The sequence below is a fragment of the Nanorana parkeri genome, unplaced genomic scaffold (genome assembly GCF_000935625.1).
Source record: "Nanorana parkeri isolate BGI_ZX_2015 unplaced genomic scaffold, ASM93562v1 scaffold1018, whole genome shotgun sequence".
Lineage (NCBI taxonomy): Eukaryota > Metazoa > Chordata > Amphibia > Anura > Dicroglossidae > Nanorana > Nanorana parkeri.
The window spans coordinates 52,159-71,200 of NW_017307286.1; the positions used below are offsets into that span (position 1 = coordinate 52,159).

At 40.3% G+C, this 19,042-nt stretch overlaps 1 protein-coding gene across 2 annotated transcripts in view; it reads right to left on the reverse strand.

Annotated features, from left to right (window-relative positions):
- The window catches only part of TULP4 (tubby like protein 4), a 61,732-nt gene that overhangs the window by 28,232 nt on the left and 14,458 nt on the right, over positions 1-19,042 (reverse strand). For both annotated transcript variants that reach the window (XM_018567193.1, XM_018567192.1), the window contains exons 2-3: positions 11,822-11,950; positions 5,172-5,333 (exon numbers count right to left, since the gene is read on the reverse strand). In XM_018567193.1, coding sequence (XP_018422695.1) covers positions 5,172-5,333; positions 11,822-11,950 — 291 coding nt within the window. The remainder of the gene's footprint in view (positions 1-5,171; positions 5,334-11,821; positions 11,951-19,042) is intronic.

Below are 19,042 nucleotides of genomic sequence, written 5' to 3' on the forward strand. Positions count from 1 at the left end.
CCTCTGTCTTCCCCCCTCCTCGGTTGTTACGCCACTGGCTCCACTCACTGCACACACAGCACACATAATAGACACACAACACACAGAATAAAACACACAGCAACACATACAACTCATAATACATGCAAAGCACACATACAACTCATAATACACGCACAGCACACATACAACTCATAATACATGCACAGCACACATACAACACATAATACACGCACAGCACACATACAACACATAATACACGCACAGCACACATACAACACATAATACACGCACAGCACACATACATCGCATAATGCACGCACAGCACATCGCATAATACACGCACAGCACACATACATCGCATAATACACGCACAGCACACATACATTGCATAATACACGCACAGCACACATACATCGCATATTACACGCACAGCACACTTCCACAGTGTAGAAAGTAAGGATGCTTATCCCGGTAAGTTAGCTTTGTGAATTCATATATGTGTACACGCTCAAATATGCATATACACACTCAAACATATCATTATCTTATAATGCCTTTGTTTTTTCATACAGGCTATAAATACATACTTCACATCAATAATCCAAAGCATCAAATAGAACCGGAGATGAATAGGTAATTTTTCATCTGTGCCACATGAATAACACAATGCACAATTTATCAATGATACTAATTTGTCTGTGGACCATGATATAAATATAAAATGATCTCTAGCTGTCTTCTTGATCAACTCCCTGTTGACTTTGGTCAGGTATTGTCATCAATCACAAACACTTAATTTAGCACACAGCTCTTGTTACTTGCCTCTTCTTTGGGTACATATGTACAAATGCTCCCTGACAACAATAATCCAGCAAGTCTCCCAGTGTTGATGAGAACAAGAAATAAAAGGCAAATAAATTTCAATAGTAATTTTCATTTGTCACGTTGTAGTGATCCATTTGTGTACAGAGACTGTTTCCAAGCATTCAGGATGTAATAAAAACAAGACATCCAAGAGGCATCCAAAAGGTAACAAAGCCAATTAGAAATAATTGCAATGTTTAATTTCATGAAAGGTATTGGAAGCTGGACCTTTGGAATTTTGTTATTAGAAAATGATCATGTCTTGCTTTTTAATTCCTAGCCTGAAGACAGCAAGAATTTGCAATTAAAGATACAAGTTCTACAAAATGTGCAAATAAAAACCAAAGTCAAGGTTATCACTGCTCAACAAGATAAGCTTGTTATTTTATCACATTAAAAAAAAACACCACAACTTATTTAAATTTCAAATCCTTGAGTCTTTGAACGCAGTTTCCTTTACAGTGACAGTCCTGGTTGCCAAGGGCTATTAGACCTTTTATAATCTCAAGGTCCACTTAAAGTGACCCAAATTCCGCAACAACGATTAGGAGCCCCACAATGCAGTGGCGGTCCTGGTTAAAATGGCTGAATGGCTGATAGTGTATGTATGATATATATATATACATACACACACACAAGGTGTTTATAGATGAACCAAAAAGAGCTGTGCATTCTTGTACCTGTTCTTTGTAAATTTCTCTCTTCTTTGTTATTAGAATACTGTATGTTACAAATTAGTGAACATGCATACAGTGTGCATCTGTTGAAGCTAAATGCTGCAGTATGAAGTATGAAGTAGTGAGAATGGTTAATGGTACGTCTATTTCTGGAATTGGCCATATGCTGGAAACTGATATCTCAGGAGCAGTTATTAACCTAAATTTGCTCCCTGTCGCTAATTGTCAAAACATCATTAAATCCTGCTCGTCATCAGCCATCTGAATTATCGTCATATACACTCATTTAACTTGATTTCACTTGGGAGGATTAAAACCATATTTATCTGCTCAAAACTGAAAAAAAAATCTAAAGAGCTTTATTTGCGTTTCCCATGGTTTTTAGGTCATAGACAGACCACTTAAGGTATAGGATCCCTGTTGAAACGTCTAGATTGGCCTTTCCAAGCCCAATGGTTACCCCTTAAGCTACCCCCTTTGCTGTACCCTACTATATATTACTGCAAAGAAGAGCAGGAGCTAGTCTGATTTTTGCCCCCCAAGGTGATCTGTATACCACTTTTTTTGTGTTGAGATTATAAATACAAAAAGAAGGAGTATTTACATGTTCAATATGTAACTAAAGCATATGCTGTTTTAATATAACACAGTTGTATAAAAATAGATTGTTCAATTATTAGCCTTTCCGAAAGTAGCAAACTGTTGGCGTACAAATAGAGAGCAATTACATTTTAAATAGACAAAGAAACATTTTTAAAAAACATCAGATCAAGCTGAGTAATGGGTAATAAAACTGTGCAATTAGAAACATTGTGTAAAAAAAAGTGTTTCGGAAAGATTGATAAACAGACCGTAATATATTAAAGGCTGAGATTATATATTCAACATTATTTTGTTTTATAACAAATCAGGAGTTTTAAGGAGTATTTTTAATTCTAGTACTGTGCATTCTCTGCATGAGGTAAAAATAACTCAGGTGTTTAGGTGATCAGTTTTTAGGGTTAACTATATTGAGTATGTTTTTATATTGATTTTGGATCAGGCGCTAGGGGCTGAGAGTGGGCGTCAGGGCAAAAGAAAAAAAATAAATTCAGTATACGTCCCCAGTACATGCCCATTCCTCTATGTTTTATCCCTTTAAAAATACAATTAACAAAGAAAAAAAATGTATATTATATTACATACACACGCACGCACAGTAAATGTACACACACAGTGAAATCTGTACATTGTAACACACGCTTAAAATGCTGGGTGGTTCATCCAAAACCTTAAACCCCATTTCCACCTTTGCAGAGGTATTGAAAAAAAACATATGCCAGCAATGTACACCACATGAAAATTAAGCAGGCTTATGCAGTTGCTGTATATAAACACAGAAACTTGCATTATTGTTAGCTTTCCCCTCCATATCCTCATGGAAATGGCAGCCTCTGGGCTCTGCAAGCAATCTGTGTATATTAGTATTCATAGTGGCACCCCCCCTCTTCCCCCGAACAGTGTATTGTGAGCAAAGGCAGTGTAGGACTTCTTACACAGAATCACAGGGAGGGGGGAAGCTTGCTTTACAATCTGACCCCAGAGTCAGACTGAGCTTCCTGTGAAGAACATTTGGATTTTCTAGGATTCAGGCTTAATAAAAAGCTAATAAAAAATGAAGAAAGCCTGCAATGTGAGTCATGAAAATGTGCGCACATATACATCATCACTGCACCTCTAGATTACTACAATAAATGCTAATCACTTACAAAGGTAGAAATGGACTTCAAAATGTATTTCCACTTTTGCAGTAAAATATGAGAAAACCCCACTATATGTTTGTTATGTGTTCATATTCACACAGCATACCAAACATATAGTTAATAAAATATTTATTGACTTTTAATTTTTTTTTTTTTGGTAAAGGCTTTTATGCAGCCTTCAAACTACTCTGAGTAGTTAAAAAATGAAAGTGAAGGAACAAACAGAAAGACAGACTGAACTTCCTCTAATTAGCATACAATGCTTCGAAGTCAGGGCTGGACAAATCCCAGGAGCTAGGTAGCTGATATTACATCAAAGATATCACGTACAGCTGGGGACATAACTTTTGAGGTTTTCTCTAGTGGATGTAAAAAGAGTTGGCTCCGAAAAACAAATTCTGCTGGCTCCTGGATTGGACAGACTGCCCCCTAAATTGCATATTAATGTGTCCTCGACTGTTCTATGCCTTCAACCCTTTTTAGGACAGACAGTTTACAACCGATTATGAGATCTGCCAGCGCAGCACAGACAGAGTAATTAACCATTACTTACCACAAACCTCTCCTAAACATTGCATAGGGAGAGAAGCTGGGTGGGATTTTTAAGCAGGTAAAAAGCGCTTAAAAACGTAAGCAGCCATTTTTAAACATTTATTTCAAGTTATGCAATGTGAATGGGAACATGTAACAAATATAAAATAGGTGTTATCCCAATTTGGCTGCAAATGTAGAAATACACTTTAATCTTACAGTTAGTTTACTGTTGACATTTTTAGTTGTGTCTCATTCATGATGATGGGGGGCAGAAATCCCCCCTGGCAACATTCCCATGTTGAGGGAATGTGACTTGGGATGATCCTGGTATGCCACTACAGGTTGAAGCCTACCCTCGTGTATGTTATTATAAGGAATTTAGTATTTTTTATGCCCTTTAATAACCCTTTTGCTGCCAAGCCCTCCGGAACATTTTTCAAATCAGCTGGCCAAGCCATTTTTGAATTTTCTGCAATTTTTTCCTATTGATTTGATTTTCAACTGCTGCGTTACTAGACAATAAAAGTCGTCACAAAATATATATATATATTTTTTGCATTAGCACTCGTCCCCCAAGGCAGTGCCCAGCTATCCACACCTATTTTTTAACAAAAGCATGCAAATTTCCTAGAAAAATAAATTACAAGATTTAGCTCCAACAGACTTTAATGGGTCTCGGGTGCCAATTTCAGAGTTTGCGGATTTTTTCAATGGTTTCGCGAACATCCACCAATACACGTTCAAAGCTTGTAAGTTCCTCTCCTGTCTGCACATAGACTATTCATACAGACCAGCACTTTAGTAACCAAGATATATTAGCAACCAGCGTGGAGATTCTGCTCCTATAATGTAATTTTCTTTCTTGTGCTTCCTGACTAACAGAGAGCAAAGTCACTGTGTTTATGCAAACATTCCAGTTACTATAGCAATGACTTCCTATTATAGGAGCCGTGTCTCAACAAAGAAAAAAAAGAAAAAGTGGTAGGGATAAAAGTAGAACTAAAAGTAGAATTAAAAGGGGTCTAGCTACTCAATAGTGATTTGTCAGTCTTTGTTGGATGTTAGAGAGACTTTCAATAGGAATGTACGGATCCTGAAGGCTAGATTTACCCTCTACAGAATACAGAATCTCTTTTAATGGTGGTGCAAGATGTCTTCTGTCAAAGTTCACATGTAGAAAGGGCTTTGTAAACATTTAAAAATATCCTTTTTTATTATTATAACAGTTACATATTGCAAAATGTATATATAATCATCTCAATAAAACCAGCGGTTGTATGTTAAATCAATGGGTATTTAGTCACAAGGAGCAAAAAAATTACACTGTTAATGTAAAGGAGGCAAAACATATGTTTTTAAATGGATTACTTACCTGTTGATCGTCTGGTGTCCAGATCCCACAGGTTATTTGACTCTCCAAGTTTATCTCTGATGACCAATGCCTCTGTCCGCTCACTGAACCAACAAGCACAAATCCATCGCGGTATGAGATCAAAGCTTGAGTGCCATCATGGCTCCAGGTAAAGTCGCTAACCTGTATGAGACAAAACAGTAAAGTAAAGAGTAAATTAGTTGTAAATGTATTTTTTTTTGTTTACCCAACTTACAATGTTAATATGTTACAATGTAATAGAAGCAATTATATTAAAAACAAACTCCCATGAAGCCTCTGCATAATACAAAATTACAAACACTAAAAGGAGAGTTTAGCACCATTTGCCATCAATAAATCTGCCCTTTAGAGGATCCAGATAAGGCAAGACATTTCAACATATAAAATACATTTTAATACATTTTACTGGATTCAAAAGATGAAAAATCGAGCTGAATGTGTTAAATCATGAACACATTAAAGTGACATTAAAGTCAAATTTTTTTCCCCACTTCCCAATCCTGCTGTAGGGACTTACCTTAAAGGATGTCTCTTAAGCCGATCTACCTCTTCTTTCCTGTCCTTTTAAGCTGTCCCTCCAGCGCTGGATGCGGGTCTACGATCCAGTGCTGACTCCTTTGTCCTCCTCTTCTCTCATGTGCCACGGTGTCTGCTTGTGGGTGCACGCTGCTCCATAGACTTACTTTGTGTCTCTCCTTGTTTCCCTGGCTGAACATCTGAAGTGCACATGCCTCCGCCCCAAGATCCTTTGCGGCCGCCTGAGACTCTTCAGATGTTCGGACGGGAGCGCAAGGCGAAGACACAGGTAAGAATGAACCCTTTTTAAAAGTTGTTTTTTAAATGTTTTTGCATACATCTACTGCTTGCTAGCAGTAGATATATGCAAAAACATGCGAGGGTTTAATAACCCTTTGAAGTAAGCTGGATACCTAAGCCACCATAGACAACCTGATCCTTGGTAACACGCAAATCGATTTGTCCAGGTACTAAACCGATTTGTCCCACAATGATGGGATGTTGAGCTGTAGGGGTCTGAAGTGGAACTAGGCAAATGCAACTGCCTTAAAGGCCTGAGGCTACCATTAGCCCCAGTACTTAAATGCAGAAACAAACATTGAATAGACTCCTGGACTGAAGAGTTCGGCTAATCCTTCGGCTCGCTTCAGCTGAAGAAAGCATTTGGTTTGGCTGAAGGCAGTGATGTTATGATGTCATGACTCACTCCGACCATTTGTTTACATTCCATTAGATGACAGAGAGCTGGTATGGAATGAAAAAAAATAGGTGGCCAAAGTCCCGTGATGTCACAACTTGCTCCAGCCATTTGTTTACATGCCACTAATTGAGATGAAACCGCATGTTTCTTGTGATTGGGAACTTGTAACGTCTCGCCTGGAGTGTGGCCTATGGGATACAGTGGATCACAACTGCAGATGAGCGGGAGCGCTATAGGACGGGAATCAGAGAGCAACTTATTCTCTTTTTGCCCAGTTTTGGAATGAGGCCAAGAGTAAGTTGCAGCACATCACACCCCGTATAATTCGTAACGTTACTTTAGGGAACAGCCTCCCACTGTGCTGTACCTCTGATCAGCACCAGGGGGAGGATACAACAATGGATGGTTAAGTATGCAGGTAGGATAAGGACATCATAATCCAAAGTTGGTATTCCCCGAGTATTTAGCGTATTTGTGCAACGACAGTAATGCAGTATATAATATTCCCAGAGTATTCAGATTGTATTGTGCAACGACAGTAATGCAGTATATAGTATTCCCAGAGCACTTAGCTTATTTGTGGAAGACAGAAATGCTGCATGCGGTATTCCAGAGTACTTGCGGTTAAGGTGCTTGTAGTCTCAGCCAGGATAAGGTGGCTGAGGTCTTTAGGGGGGCGAGTGTGGAGCTGGTTTGGTCAGCGTCCAGTACACTCAACTGAAGACGCCGATCAATACCGGAGCTGCGGCTTTTAAGCCGGGTGCTGCGTTTGGAGGGGGCGGAGTTGCAAGACGCTCCTGCGTCCGACGTGGCCGCGTCACGGGGAAGCGACGGAGGAAGCCTCCCACGCGCCTGCGCAGGGCGTCGCTGTAAAGCAGCAGCGGACGTCTCCCTCTGACGTTGGCTGCCCGGGGCCACCGACCCACGGCGCGCCTGCGCAGTCCGTCCCTGAGCCGCTCCGCCAGCACTGACCAGGCTGTGGCTGTTACAGAACTGTGGTGGGAACGTGCTACCTCAAGCTGAATAGTGGGAACAAGAGCACGGAATGTGCACCTATGCACTCCACCTATAAACAAACACAGTCCTTCAGCACTGTAACCCTTTCCATAGAAAACCCAACAGAAAACAGGGATAATAATGGCACCCAATGGGTCTAATAAACAATGCTCAGCCCACAAGACCTACTCACAAAGTGAGCCATCAGAAACATTATCACCGCAGAGGCTCTAGACCTGGAAAGCGCTCCATGGCTAACAGTTCACAAAAGGTCTGGAAAGTGCAGAATGCAGAGCCCAGTGCACAAAGAATATTCAGAACCAGAGGTCTTGCTGCACTCCTTACCAGAACATCCAATAGACCCGTGCAGATGGGTGGGTGCTTGTAGTGAACACGGATGGCACCGTGAACACCTCAAATGAAGAAATAAAGACACCAGCACGCCAATTAGTAGTTTAGCAATCGTCTATTTAATGACACATTGCCATTCAATGCAAGCGCTTTTCGGGGCCTCAAAGGGTCCCCTTCCTCATTCACCCACATGACCATGATGAAGGAAGGAAGGTATACACACCCCAGTCAGCAAGTGGTTAAAAAAAGTTGTGTGTGTGTGTGATTTATTTTTTTACACTCAACTTTATTGCTATCACATAGGGGGCTAATAAGCCCCCAATGTAATAGCAAATATAAAGTGATAAGTCCTCTTTAATGTAGACATCAGAGGTCTTTCAGACCCCAAATGTCACCTAGGGACCCCAAAGACACTGATGAAGCAGAGACCTGCTTCACCAGCTTCTTCTTCTGGCTCGAAGAGCCGGAGAATATAACAGATGTAATACACATCACTTCTGGGCCCAGTGATCAGAGGAGAGATCAGCGGCTATAAGCTAGCTGAACTCCCTCCAAACTGTCAGGGGAGACCTGCTGTGCCAGTCCTGGGCCACCACAAGGCGGAGCACGGGGAAGCCGGCGGCAAAAAGGGGGGGGGGTACATTCTGCTGTACCGTAGAAGCGATTCAGCGGCTGCACAGCTGCCAGAACGCCTGTATCTGAACAGCAATTGCCTGCTGTTTAAAACAATATCAAGAACTCCACTGCAACAGCAGCCGTGTTCTTGGTATAACTACTTCAGGACATGAAGTTTTTTGACGGTGGGCGGTCCTGAAGTAGTTAATGACACCAAAACACCATAGTCTTACATTTTTATGGATATTTGATAAGCACTTTTCCTTAATAAATGGCAGCAGCCTGAAAGCTCAGTTAAAAATATCTATTACTTGCAGGAAGCCAGAGCCACCATCCTTCTTATTTTAAAGTACTGTGGTTTTGTACCACTTCCCTTTATTTCCTTAATCAGAATGAATGTTCTCATTTTAGCTAACAGCTCTGTGACACTTTTGCCCTGAATTGTAAAGCAAAAATGTGTATGTGTATTTAATCAGTTTAAAAAGTATAAACTTAAAACTGAACCAAAAACCACCAGTTTCCCTTCTGAAACACAGTTATCCCAGCTTGTAAGGATTAATGATGTCAGCACTGATCTGCCTCATTCCACTGCTAGTGCAAGTGACTTTGGTGTGGCCCCCTCAGGGGATGAGCCTATGACAGCCTGCACTTAAAAGTATGTCCTCAGTTGGCCTTTAGGTCCATGTCCCATTTCGCTGGTGACAATTTACCTGCAAAAGATTACCAACATACCAGGTGTTACAGAGTAGTAAAGTATATCACCAGCACACCAAAGTAAAATCTTCAACGAGTGGTCATTTTATTGATGTACCCACATCTTGTCATAAAGCAACGTTTGTTGTTTTAAGACAAGATGTGGGTACATTAATAAAATGACCACTCGTTGAAGATTTTACTTTGGTGTGCTGGTGATATACTTTACTTCTTAGATTTGAAGTGGTGCCATCCACTATCACTGCAACACCCCCTTTAAAGGGACATACCAGTAAGGAGTGCCGTGGCAATCTCTTTGGAAGTTGTTAGAGTGGCTCCCTCGCTAATGAGTGAGATGTGGCAGAACAGTGGGCCATTAAGTGAGCAATTCCATTAAAAAAACAGAAGCCTCATTTCAGTGATTCTGCTGCTGGCACTGTGTTACTACCGTAGCAGCAGAATCTGAAACGTGACATCAGCCTACTGTGCATTTAGCTTTTTCGCCTAAAGGTAAGCTTCATATTTTATGGTAACCTTAGAATATGACTGTGCAGCATGTCACATTTAATCTATATATTCTGCAAAGGATCAGGTAAGTTCACTGTGTGATGCCATAGAAGGCACTGCTCCCTATAGCTACATTAAAACTTTAAATACCATAACATATACCTGTTCTTATACACAATAGTGTAGAGATACCCTAAATAAAGATTGTAATCAACTGCCATTTGTAAGTCTTCCTTAGCATAAGATATTTGACAACACAAAATAAAATACAATAGACTGCACAGAAAATGTTCTCTATCGTATCTAAGGCAACTTGCATTTAGCTTTACTTCTCTCACTAGGTCGATAATAAATATGTCTGGTGATAAAACTTTCTTCACCTACACCTTATAATCTAATCTACATTTGCTGGCAATTTTCTTTCGTATATTACCCTCCTTAAAGTAGTTCTGCACATTTGCACCTCAGCTATAACGTCATTAAAAGGAGTTACATGCACGGCATTTCAATCAAATGTATTAGAGCAAGCAATTCCATCAAAGTAGAAATGATAGAGATTTGATCCAGTTTTGGTAATTTAGATAAATGGCCTCATGCAAAAGCCCATTAAATAGATTATGATGCTCAGGCTGCCATACTTAGCATCATTATTGCAGGCAACAAGATGACGTCAATGTCTGGAGTCATTTCTAAACATGCGAAATGTTTTCTGTGCTAGAGATTTGTGTTTATGTCTTGCCATGTTAATATGCTTTTGAGAGCGAGACCATTTAAAATATGCACAGGCAGGTAGCCATAAAAATGCATACATGAATGTTAAGATTTCCGCACAAAAAGTCACAATAGAACAATATTTCCAGAGTTACACCAAAGAAGAAAAACCTGAAAAAATATGGACAGTACGTGCATTGTAAACACGCATTATAGTATGCATAGTAATCATCATCATAATAAAGGATGGCCAAACACAAACACTGGCCATTTGCTTAAGTATGTGCCAACCCCTAAAATCTATGCAAGAAGTGGTGGTGGAGACGAGAAAAAAGAAACAACAAAAAAAAAAAACAACAAAAAAAAAACTCCTCCGGATGCATGTTCCTTTTTCTGCGCCACAGTTCTGTTTGGCTGCTGAGAGCAAATCTTTGCCTTGTAACACTCAAGGGAGAACGATTCCAAATCTATGATGGGGAAATGTTGTAACTAAGAGTCTTCAAGGGATCTAAAAAGAAGACAGATGATTCAACCCATCACTGCCCAATAAATACTGAAATATCAGTTTTTGGCAGAATTACCATTTCACCCTCTAGGTTCAATGTGGTAATATAATTCACAGTTATTAAGATGTTCCTAGTACATTCATTTCTTTTAAAAAGTGCAGCTAGTGTAATAGACCTGCTATGCTTGCCTCGACGTCTCAGACACAGAGGGTAGCTCCGCCCCCGGTCTGTCGACATCACGCTGCTCCGCCCTCCTCAGCTTAAGCAGCAAGGGTTCACTTGTCTGATGTTCCTGCAATGAATGCAGATGCTGGACAAAGCTCCCTACAGACACGCTCTCAATCCTAAATGATAGGCTGTCCCCATGGGACCCTCCAGAGCCTGCACACCCTCCTGATCCTGCTGGGACTTCTTGTGCTTCCCATCCTTACATTGCGGCTATACCAGCTACTACAGCCAGGATACAGACTCCAGGATTACCTTTACCTGCTAACCAGTGTACTCCTAACAGCAAGTATTGATTACTCCAGCTGTGACTTGCTTATGCAACTTAACTGACTTTGCTAGTGATGTGAAGTGAACATTACAAACACCTCCGTTTATCCTAGCCATACAATCCTGTGTGATATGCACTTGTGATGTGAAGTGAACATTGCAAATACCCGGGTTGTTACTTGCTCAGTCAACCAATTGACTTTTGCTGCTTGTTTGTTAAGTGAACATTTCAAGTACCACCTTTTGACCCTTCCTTACTTAAAACGATTATTGAACTACCATGTGAAGTGACTGCTAATTTCCCTTGTTGGAAGGAGATCCGCAGCTGAGTTCCATCTCCAAACATAAAAGGTTATTACAGCTAGTTTGTTCCCAGCAGGAGGAAAGGCTACCCTTTGAGCACACGTTTTCTGGACAATATAGATAATACACCAAATCTGAACACACCAAAAATAATAGAATGCAAAAGCTAATTTAAGGTAAAGAAGTAAAATGTAATATATCACATTCATCTACAAGATTTTCCGTGTACCGCTCACCTGTGCTCCTCGATCATTGACCAGCTCCACAGACCATCTGCCTTCATATTGGATCCACACAAATATCCCTCCATCTGCATCGCAGGTTGCCAACTTTTGGAATGGTTCGTTCCATCTCACTAACACCACCTGAAAAACAACACAAATAAAATCAATCAACATTACCAAAGACTGAATTATCTTAATCTATCTACATTTGCTATAATTCATTAACTTCTAATTTAGCTTTCCAAGTTAGAATGGTCAACTTTTTAAACACTGCATGAAGAAAATGTGAGCTTTAAAGATATGCATAAAACATTCTAACAGCGCTCAGTGGTTTATTATATAGAGGGAAGGCGGGAAGAACAGAAAGAAAGGTAGTAAGGGGTGTATATAATAAAAAGGGAAGAAAAAGGAGGGGTGAGAAAGAGGGGAAGGGGAGGAATGAAGAGAAATGGACTACAATTTCACATTTAGTTTACTCATTTGTATTAAGATTGTAGTCTTTCATGGTAGCGAGCTTGGAGCGGTAACTACTTTACAGCACATACAGGGGCCATGGGGAACAAAAAGTAGCCACCCTCCAGAAGGAAGGACTGTGTCAGCATAAATTCAGAGATGATTTGAGGATTTACAGCTTGAGTGATGCACAAAGAAAGTACAGTATTATTAATAATTAGGGTACTTGAATGCATTTTAAAGATTTAACTTCTGAGTTTAGTGTCACTTTAACATTACATAGGGGTACGCTAGGTTATTAGGCAGGTAAAAAAGCAAACATTTTTGTAAGTTATACCATGTGAATGGCAACATGTAACAAATACAGAGTATGTGTTATCCCAATTTGGCTGGAACTGATGAGATCATCCATGTTTAATATTATTAAGTCTATTAAGCCATTGCTGTACGGCAGGTGGGTTGGGTTGTTTCCAGAGGGCTGGGAGGGAGGCACAGGTGGCATTGACCAGATTGATTATGACCAACCTCTTGTAAGATTTTAGAGGAAAGGAACTGTGGTGAAAAAAGAAGGTGGCATAGGGAGAGGATGTTGTTGACATGTCCTGTTTTTGTACACTCTTGTTCAATGGGAGACAAGGGTCAATTGACAGTTGTGGCTGCAGGTAGGATGAAAAGAAAATGAATAACTCCCTCCACCTCCAGTATTGCAAAGACACTAGGTCAGGATCTAATGACATTATGATGAGAGACAGCCTTGAGGAGAAAGTAATAAAGTGCTCCCTTTGTATTTGCTTACTTTTTTCAATCAGGCAAGGGCTTCATCATGCAGTCTGGGAGTGAACGCTAAATTCCCAATAATCAGGAGCAGTGGGGTGCACTGAGAGGTGTTTATCAGAAAGTAGTCTCCAGGCAGTCATTCAAGTGGGTCCCACCATTGGGTGGAGTTTGATAGCTGAGCGGATGGAGTTTAAGCACCAAGGCAGTACATGGGGGACTATAAATGTAGCCTGTTCCATGGGTAACAAGAGCTTAAGTCCACTATGTCTGCATCAGTCAATAATATGGGAGAAATCTATGGCAGCATGGTATAATTTGATATCTGAAAAGGCCAAGGCCCATTCACTCTGGGCTGTATGTAGTATGGGGTGTTTTATTTTGGCTAGTTTGTTGCACCAAACGAATTTGTGAAGGAGTAAACATGAAGATTTTAGGAAGAACAGTGGGATGTAGTGTTTGCAGGGGGTCTAAAGTCTGAGCAAGATGTTCCGATGCAGAATATTACATCTAACAGCCCATGAAGGGGCACTGTGACCATTGCTGTAGGCGGATTTAATTTTCTCTAAAAGCAGGGGAAAGTTGAGCATGAATGTTTTAATGAGGTCTGGGGCAAGAAGATATCAGGGTATTTAGTTTAGTGGGGTGTTCACTTAAATGGGGAGATCTGTGATTTGCTGTAGTTTCAGTCATTTGAGTTTGGCACCTTGCCTAATCAAGGTATGCTTGATAAAGGTCTGGTGTGCCTCGCAAATTGTGTATGAAGAGAGTTTGGCAGATGAGTTGGTTTGAGGTCACTCTAAGGCCCCATTCACACCTAGGCGTATTGTAATATGCGCGACCGTCACGCGTTTTTTTTACCGCGATTCGCGGTAAAAAAGTTGCGCAACCGTCGCGCGATTCCAAAGCCTACTTGGCTGTATCCCAATGGAAAACGCCCTACAAAACGGCCCAAAGTAGTCCCGGGACCTTTTCAGGCGTGGGCCTGTAGTCAATGCCCTCGTTCCCACGCCTAGGTGGGAACGAGGGCATTGACTACAATGCTATTTATTTTTTTGACCGTTTTGTAGCGCGTTCGTCGAGCGTAGGACGCGCTACAAAACGGTCAGGTGTGAACGCAGCCTTAGGTTATGTGAAGCAACCAATGTCAATGTATGTGTTTTGTTGCGGTGCCAATGCTAATTCCTAGGTTCAAGGTTCTAGGTTCCCCAAGAGTAGCGGTGATGATGATGGGGGTGTGATCAGAGAGAGGGAAAGGCTGCCTATATCTGTGTGGGTAATGTGGTAGAGCAGGGAGTAGTCTGAGCACTAGAAAGGCGGATCTACTCTCTTTTGGAGCAAGGCCACATGAGGCAGAAGTGTGTGCCATCTTGGTTTTTCCCCAGCCAGTGATAGAGGCAAGAGCAAAAAAAACAAAAAAACAAACAATGGGCAACTGTATCGGGCTATGATCTTTCGCTTTCCCTTTCCTTCTGCTGCTTGGCATGCTGTTTTCACTGCTCCTTACAAGACCATGACACCCCCGATTTAAAATACATTTAATGATTTTTTGATACATAACTACAATTATTGGTGTCTTTAAAATCTGCCAAGAGTTTATCTATAATTGACACAAAGCCTAATATCAATAATTAAATGTATAACACATAATTTCCAAACTTATAGTAGCTATATTTGCTGGACAGCATTAATAGCTCTCTTCAAATCTTTGACTTCTATGAAGTGTGTGTTTCCTCAACTATGTTATGCAGAACACTGTTAAATCAAACAAAATGTTAATCATGCTTACTACATCCCAATACCCATAAAAAGTTTGATAAAACATGGTCAAAGTTGGTAACAATCAGAGTAATTTAGGAGGCAAGGACTTAGGGCTACATGGGCTGACACATGGTTCTTAATTAAAAAGCTCAGAAGCGCCTAATTACAGTTTAATAACGTTCATTTCTACTGCAATTGACTTTAGTATGCAAGTCAAATTTTCCCAAGTAGCATAAAAAGTTAAAAGGGCAGACAGAAATGAGCACATCATTATGCATTTGGAATCCATATTCTTTTTCTTGTAATGTACTAGTTGTCCCCATTTGTTCAAATCATCTTCTCAAAGATTTCACAAATGCCTAGTGCCTTTATCACAACAACTCTCCACTTCTTTTACTCTAAACCACATCTTAATCATCCATACACCAGGAGGTAGCACCAGACGCTTGATTAACAAAATGAGATCTTGCCCTGTGTAATGCACTACAAAACGTAGATTTACAAAAAAAATAATCTATAACGTTGTTGTATATATTTTCTTTACTAGGTTTAGGACAACGGGATTTTTTAAAATCTCTTTTTAGGCAGCTATACAGGAAGTACTGTGTATGTATGTGTATATATATATATGTATGTGTATATATATATCATGTTAAGCCAGCAGTTGGAGCTCTAGAGTGTGCTGGCTATAAGATTTATGTATCTGTCTACTACTGTGCTGTAGAGAGAGTGTAAACACACACATAGATGAACAAGTCAAAGGAGGATATCCATCTAGTTTACTGGGCTCAACATGAAGTATTGATTAGAGAGAGCCAAAAAGTCCAGAATGCTCTGCAAACGCGGTGCCATGGAAGCATCCTGTAGGATTTATTTCTCAAATGCAAATTGAGTAAAAAAGAGTAAAGCTGGGTACACCTTTTCACCAAAATTCACTTTGCAGAGTGAATAGCCTTTACTTGTACAGTAAATCAACCACAGTCTTTAAAGCCTCTTCATGTTCCCATTCACCATGATTCGAAAAAGAGAGAGACACACTGATTATTTATCCCCAAAAGAAAGTTGTCCTCCCTTTAGCTTTCTCTAGTGGTAAATAGACTGGAGGTCCAGATGTTCAAAACAATTTAAACATTTGATTTCATAGACATTAAAATGCTCTTCCTCTATTGATCAATATGAAGAGGAAAATAACAAAGGTCAACAATAACAATGGGTAGGTTGTAGAGCCCCAATGTAAATTGATGCATGCTTATACTGTATACAGCCTATAAAAAGTATTCATCCCCTTGTAAGTTTTCTTATATTATTATTATTATTATAGAGGATTAAATGGTGGATTTTTTTTCTACCTTGACAGAAATATGACTCTTCCATATCAAAGTGAAAATAGAACCCTGTAAAGTGATTTTAATTAATAAAAATGGTGGGAAAAACCCCCCACAAAATAACTGACAGCAGAATTATACATTCCCATTATTATGACACTCACAAATACAATACATCACGAGTGCAGCCAGATTTTTGTATATGCTGAGGACAAAAGAACATCAGGGGTGTGGAAATTTTAGAAAAAACTACTTGCCCAAGGACTAAAGCGGGGGCCGAATCTACTTGTCCCTCATGGCAATCTACTTGTCCTGATACAAAAAAATAATAATTTTAACCAAAATCGTATTTAGCAGTGCTAAGAAGCACTTCTCATTGGTCAGTGCCGTCAGGTGACTGCGTTGACCGAGTGCTTGCAATTTGCGAGCGGAATTCACAATACATGGAAAGGTAAGTATAGTGGGAGGGAGATTTGTGCGGGTAATTCCATTTTCCCAAATTACTTGGGAAAGTGAAAATACCCTTTAGGGTTGGTGCAGACTTGGGAATTCCCAGGACGTGCGGTCGTGTGTGGTTGCATACAGCGGTTGCATCCGCATGTATGGGGTTACATCTGCGTGGCAATCGCTGAAAAAAAGGTAGATGTACCTATTTTCACGACATGCACCGTGCACTGTTTTCAACCCTGATCGCCCGCGGCGGTATTGCAGCAGGAAAACGCGCAATCTGCCTGGCACGACTGGGGTGTCATTAAAAAATAATGGCACTGACAGCACGATCGGCGGTGGTGTGCGATTCCGTAACCACCCAGCCATCCACTCGGTTTCGTGCATGATGACCGTGATGTCACGTATCGCACACCACTGCCAATCGCGCTGGCAGTGCCATTATTTTCTAATGACACCCCAGTCGTGGCATGCAGATTGTGCGTTTTCCTGCTGCAATACCGCCCTGCCCGAGCAGAAAAAAAACACAGCCCTGCTATTTGATGCAGGGCTAAAATAGTGACAAAACAACTTGCCCGGCACTACATGTCCCGGGCGTGGGGCGATACGAATTCCAAACCCCAGAACATTTTGAGCAACTCAGTGCAAAAGTTACTGAAAAGCATAAGTCAGGCAATGCAAACAAGAACAATTCCAAGTGTCTGATTGTCACTTGGAGAACAGGTACATTAATCAAGAAATGGAAAGAGTATGACACAGCTGTAAATCTGCAAACTGACCCTTCACCAAACGTTGCAACTACGTGAGGAGAGGGAGGCCTCCAAGAGGCTTATGAAGGAATTAAAAGCCCTAAAGTGACACTAAACTCAGGAGTTACATTTTATAAATGTATTCAAGTACCTTAACTATTAACAAAAATTTATCTTATTTGTGCATCACTCAGCTGTAGAGCCTCAAATCATCTCTGAATTCATGCTGACACTGTCCTTCCTTCTGGAGGGTGGCTACTTTTGTTCCCCATGGTCCCTGCCTGTGTAGTAAAGTAGCCACCACTCCAAGCTTGCTCCCCTGATAGACCACAATCCCAATTCAAATTAGTATGAGATTGTACTCCATCACGGGAGCAAGCTTGGGGTGGTGGCCACTTTGCAACACACACAGGGACCATGAAGAACAAAAGTAGCCACCCTACAGAAGGAAGGAGAGTGTCAGCATGAATTCAGAGATGGTTTGATCATCTAGAGCTGAGTGATAAACAAGCTACATTTTCTTAAATAGTTAGGGTACTTGAATGAATTTTTAAGATTTAAATTCGGAGTTTAGTGTCACTTTAATGGCTAAGAATGGAGAGACCAAAAACTGTTGCCAGGACACTTCATCAGTTGCAACTTTATGTGATAGTGGTAAAAGGTGCTGTTAACCATAATTCAAACAACCTATTGCCTACAGTTTTCCAGAAGGCACCATAGAGACTCTGAAGGTAGCTGAAGAAGGTTTTATGGCATGAGGAGGCCAAAATTGAGCTAGTTTTCCATCAAGACCATATTTTCAACAGGTGAAAATATAGGAAAAAGCATTTAAAATGTGAAATGATGCAGCCACCACATCTTCGGCTGGTAAGTTCTATTTCTAGATATTTCAATATGAAGATGTGCTACTTCTGCTAATGGGATGACAGCTGACATTATCCATGCACCCTCTACTGTGGGTCATTTACACAAGAAATAAGTGTGATAGTAGTTTTCAGCAACCCTGGCATAATGTATAGCAGACAGACCAACACTGGCCATTAGGGCTGCAGCTAATGATTTATTTTCGTAATCAATTAGTTAGCCGATTATTAACCTTGAGTAATGGGATAAAATAAAGAAAAAATGAATACCAATATTTAATTTAAAATAAATACACAAATGCAGTGTTACAGACAAAGTTTACTTCAAAATAAAACGATATGCACATTTTTTTAAATCGCACTGCACTGGAACACAGTGTAGTACCGCGCGTTCCAGGGCAGGCAATCACACTGCGGACAGGAGGTGCATTTGGGATCAATTGAAAGGCATCGCAACGCACCTCTTGCAGCAAAATATTTTTTTTCAGAATTGTATGCATTATATTAGACATTTTACTTAGTTTCATGGATTTAAAAAAAAAATGTGAATTGTAAAACTCTAAGCCAATATAATAACCAACACACCAAAAAAAGTGTTTTCTATTTTTAATTTTAGTTTATTTAACTTTATTTTTTGTTTGCATTTTTAATTTTTATTTAACTTTTTACATTTAAGTTTCACTTTATTGCTGGGAGCAATAGCCAGCCTGCTATTGGATATTTCAAACTGCAATAGCCAATAGCAGGCTAGCTATTGCACCCGCCCACTGCCTGCTGTCAATCAGCAGAGGAGGGACCTCCTCTTGTATTTTAAAATATCCAATAGAAGGCTGGGTATGGCCTCTAGATGCAGAGGAGGAA